Raw genomic sequence first — 4,729 nt, forward strand, 5'->3', positions numbered from 1 at the left:
TTGTCTGATTTCTAGCATCGTGGGCTTGAGAAGGTTAATCGTTTGTCTTCTTGATGAAGTTATTGGTAATTTTTCTCTCAAGATAGAAGTTTGAATCCCTAAAATATAGGGCGTCATCTTTTCTTTATTAAAAATAAAAACAAAGACAAATCTTCATCGTCTTCTCCAATCTCTTTATAATCCCTCCCTTTATTTATCTTACTAAGAAATAGATGGAGATTTAATGTGCACGTATGGCATAGCTTTCTTGTACGACTTCTCCACTATTTTTAATATAAATTCAACTTAAATAACAATATTAGTCCTAACTTGTTGGTATAAAGTGTTGTTTGATTGGTAAAGCACAAGGGTTTGAATCCTATAACATATTAACATTTTATTTTGAATTTTAAATTACTTTTTACCCAAAATTTTCATCTCTAGTGGGTTTCTTTTTTTCGCCAACCTTATAAGACAGTTTATAAACTTTTTTCTTCTTTTCGAAATTCACTTTTTAATCTCAACTCCTAAAAACATTCTATTAAAAATGTCTCGTTCATTTTTTTACATAAATTTTACATTCACATTACATATTTTCGTTTTTTTCATGTTATTTTTACATTGACATTACTCGTATAGGTTCTTAAAATTAATTTCAAAATTCAAGCTAGAAGATTGTTTGTTGTCACTTGTTTGGATATACGAGCTCAACAAGTAAGTTTCAAAATATTCTTAGATTTTAAGTTTTGATGCTTTTAAATCTATATGATAGAATGTAATATTTTTATTATTAATACTTTTATAGAGTTCATTCAAAATTAGTATAGAGAGATATTATAGAAGAAAAATAACAATAGAGACGGTAGAAACATCATCTTAAAAGAAGAAAAATGTTTAGGATTCTGATCAATCTTATACAAAAAGAAATCTAAAAGAACTATCTACAGATCTTGGTCTAAAATATTGTGAATGCAATGAATTTAGTCAAAATTTGTAAAAAAAAAAAAAAAAAAAAAAATACTGTAGAAAACAAGAGAATCTGGTTGGGATTCGTTGTTGAGTATGGTTTCTGATTTCTGTCATAGTCATGATATTGAAGTCCTTAAAATGGATGGCCTATTTTTAATTCGGGGACATAAAAGGCGAAATTCTCAGTAAGTTACAAATTTACATCATTGTTGTGTTGAAGTTTTCTATGTCATCATTGATATGCAACTTTAAGGCTGAATAATCATTTTACTGAAACAAATATTGAATTGCTTCTCTATGTGGCATGTCTAAATCCGAGTAATTCATTTGTTTTTTAGATAGAAAAATGTTTGGTTAACTTGCTCAATTTTATCCAAAAGACTTTTTAGTTATTGAACTCTCTATGCTCGAGGATCAACTTCAAAATTTTATTATTGATATGCGTTCAAATATTTAGTTTGTTGAGTTAAAAAGCATATTGAGTTTGTTGAGCTAAAAAGCATATGTGATTTTGCAGTAAAAATGGTCCTGACGAATAAAAACAAGGTCTATCTATTAGTTTACAAATTACTCACCTTGACGTTGATTTTACTTATTGTCACAATTATTGTAGAGAGAACATTTTCTACTATGTAAATTGTGAAGACTTGATTGCGTAATCGAATGGGAGGTCAATGAGTGAATGATTGTCTTCTAACCTATATTGAAAAGGATTTATTCGATAAGTTAGATACTGAAGTTGTCATGGATCGATTTCAATAACAATTGTAATGTATTAAGTTAGTTAATTTATGAAGTTATGAACACTTTTTTTACATTCATTTATAGATTTTTTTTGTTAGACTTGTACATATAATGCGCCTATATATAATTCTTGGCTTCCCACTGGATGTGTTTGGAATATATTTTCAAATGTTTAATTTAAAAAAATGGAATGTTTGACAACCATTCAAAATAGCATTTGTAGTGTATTTTCAACCATTTTTTTCTAAATAAAAAAACCGCCCTAAAAAAGCTTTCATTTGGGGAAGATAAATGATGGTGGGTTTTTTCAAATTTCAAATTGGATTGTCATGTGTTGATTATCTTAGGTTATTTTAATTAAGATGTTTTTAAGAAAGTTCATGAGGGTTAGTAACATCTCATTCTCATTTGTCGATTCATAATTATTTATTTTTTAATTTGTTTTGCCATTTATACCGAAGAAAAAGTTTTTTTTTTCATTCTATTTTTCCGAATGAAATGTTGAAATATGTTGTTCCATCATTTCTTTCGAAAAGGACCCTTTCAACTAGCCCATGGGCTTTCTAGAAAATAGATACATGGGCCAGCAACGTGGGCTTTTCAATATCGATTATTTGGGGCTTGAAGAAAAACATGTAAGCGACAACCGATCGACATGTCGACTTTTCGGAAGAGACGATTAGTCGACAAAAAATAATATAATAACAATAAAAAAAAGCCTCCTACAGAAAACCGTTCCCTAATTCCAAACCCTCTCTAAAAGGCCCGAAAACCCTAATTCCTCACCGTCTCTCTGTATTCCGGCGAAATTTATCAATGGCATTATCGAAGCCGTCCTTCTTCACGCACCTCAAAACCCTAAGCGAGTCCCATCACTTACTCCGGCGAAAAGCTCCGACACTTCCCATCGTCACCCTCCGATTTCTCTCTTTTGCATCGCCGGAGGAAGCTGCCGCCGAACGACGCCGTCGAAAGCGCCGCCTCCGCATCGAACCCCCGCTCTCTTCCTCCTCTGCCGCTCGCCCACAATCGCAGCCTCCTAGACCTCAATCCCCACAAAACCCCAATGCCCCGAAACTCCCTGAGCATATCTCTGCCCTCTCTGGTAATCGTCTTAACCTCCACAACCGCATTCTTACTCTTATTCGTGAAAATGATCTTGAAGAAGCCGCGCTTTTCACCCGCCATTCCATTTACTCCAATTGTCGTCCTACCATTTTCACCGTCAATGCTGTTCTCAATGCACAGCTTCGCCAATCAAAATATGCCGATTTGCTTTCACTTCACCGATTTATTACACAGGCTGGTGTCGCCCCTAATATAATCACTCACAATTTGATTTTTCAGACATATTTGGATTGTCGTAAGCCTGATACAGCAATGGAACATTACAAGCAGTTGATCAATGATGCGCCTTTCAACCCCTCGCCGACGACTTACAGGATCTTGATTAAAGGGTTGGTAGACAATAACAAGTTGGAGAGGGCAATGGAGCTTAAAGAGGAAATGTCTGTGAAAGGTTTTGTTCCTGACCCTCTTATTTATCATTATCTGATGGTGGGATGTGTGAGAAGTTCGGATCCTGATGGAGTTTTTAAGCTTTTTGAAGAGTTGAAAGAGAAGTTGGGAGGGACTGTGGAAGATGGAGTTGTTTATGGGAGCTTGATGAAAGGGTATTTTATGAAAGGAATGGAAGAGGAAGCAATGAGGTGTTATGAGGAGACTGTGGGTGATAATTCAGTGGTGAAGATGAGCGCCATTGCATACAATTCTGTACTTGATGCATTATGTAGAAATGGGAAGTTTGCTGAGGCCTTGATGTTGTTTGATAGGATGACAAAGGAGCATAGTCCACCCAGGCGTCTGGCAGTGAACTTGGGAAGCTTTAATGTGATGGTTGATGGGTACTGCATTGAAGGGAGGTTCAAAGATGCCATTGACGTATTCGAGAAGATGGGTGATTATAGGTGTAGCCCAGATACGTTATCATTCAATAATTTGATCGAACAATTATGTAATAATGGAATGTTGGCTGAAGCTGAGAAGCTTTATGGAACAATGGGCGATAAGGGAGTGAACCCGGACGAGTTTACTTACGGTTTGTTGATGGATTCTTGCTTTAAAGAGAACAGGGCAGATGATGCAGCTGGATATTTTACAAAAATGGTAGAGTCTGGACTCAGACCCAATATAGCAGTTTATAATAGATTAGTGGATGAGTTGGTTAAATTAGGGAAGATTAACGAGGCAAAGTCTTTCTTTGACTTGATGGTGAAGAAGCTCAAAATGGATGCCCCGAGCTATCAGTTTATAATGAAGGTGTTAAGTGAATCGGGGAAACTGGATGAAATGCTAAATGTGGTCGATACCCTTCTGGATGATGATGGGATTGAATTTTCTGAAGAGCTGCAGGAGTTTGTAAGAGGTGAGCTGAGGAAGGAAGACAGGGAAGAAGATCTAGCTAAACTTATGGAAGAGAAAGAAAGACTGAAAGCTGAAGCTAAGGCAAAGGAGGCTGAGGCAGCAGAGGCCCAGAAGAGAAGTGCAAAAGCTGCTGTCTCTTCTTTACTGTCATCCAAGTTGTTTGGGAACAAGGAAGAAGGTGAGAAAGAATCTGTAGTGAACGAAATGCAATCTGGTCAAGAAGACAGTGGTAAAACTGAACTTGCAGGTTCTAGTCCTTGAAGAAGTTGCACGGTAGAGGGAAAAGTACTGAAGAGCGAGAATTAAACTGTTTAGATATCAAAGAGAAATGATGCAACACAACAGGTGAAAGCTTTTCATAACGCTTTGTTGCTATCTGCTTGGGAATGTGATCCGCTTTCTGTTTCTGTTAACTTTCTATTATTGTTACATTACTTGGGAATGTGATCCACTATCTGGTTCACTTAACCAAGGATGAAAATGTCTGTGGATATGTCGATAATATCCGTAAATTAAAGGGTTCGATATCTATATGAAATATCCATGGATATCTCCAACCTAGGAAGCACAAATATTTCTAATTTTGTGAGTGAATCGATATCAGATACGGATA

At 35.7% G+C, this 4,729-nt stretch overlaps 1 protein-coding gene across 1 annotated transcript; it reads left to right on the forward strand.

Annotated features, from left to right (window-relative positions):
• Nucleotides 1–2,419: 2,419 nt before the first annotated feature.
• LOC120085714 (pentatricopeptide repeat-containing protein At3g49240, mitochondrial) lies at nt 2,420–4,729 on the forward strand. Its single transcript, XM_039041873.1, has one exon. It carries the CDS (start codon nt 2,509–2,511, stop codon nt 4,375–4,377), a length of 1,869 nt encoding a protein of 622 aa, XP_038897801.1. The 5' UTR covers nt 2,420–2,508; the 3' UTR covers nt 4,378–4,729.

The sequence above is a fragment of the Benincasa hispida genome, chromosome 1, assembly GCF_009727055.1.
Source record: "Benincasa hispida cultivar B227 chromosome 1, ASM972705v1, whole genome shotgun sequence".
Classification (NCBI taxonomy): Eukaryota; Viridiplantae; Streptophyta; class Magnoliopsida; order Cucurbitales; family Cucurbitaceae; genus Benincasa; species Benincasa hispida.

Excerpts from the sequence above, each read along its gene's own strand:
- LOC120085714 (XM_039041873.1), top strand. The coding sequence starts at position 2,509 with ATGGCATTATCGAAGCCGTCCTTCTTCACGCACCTCAAAACCCTAAGC.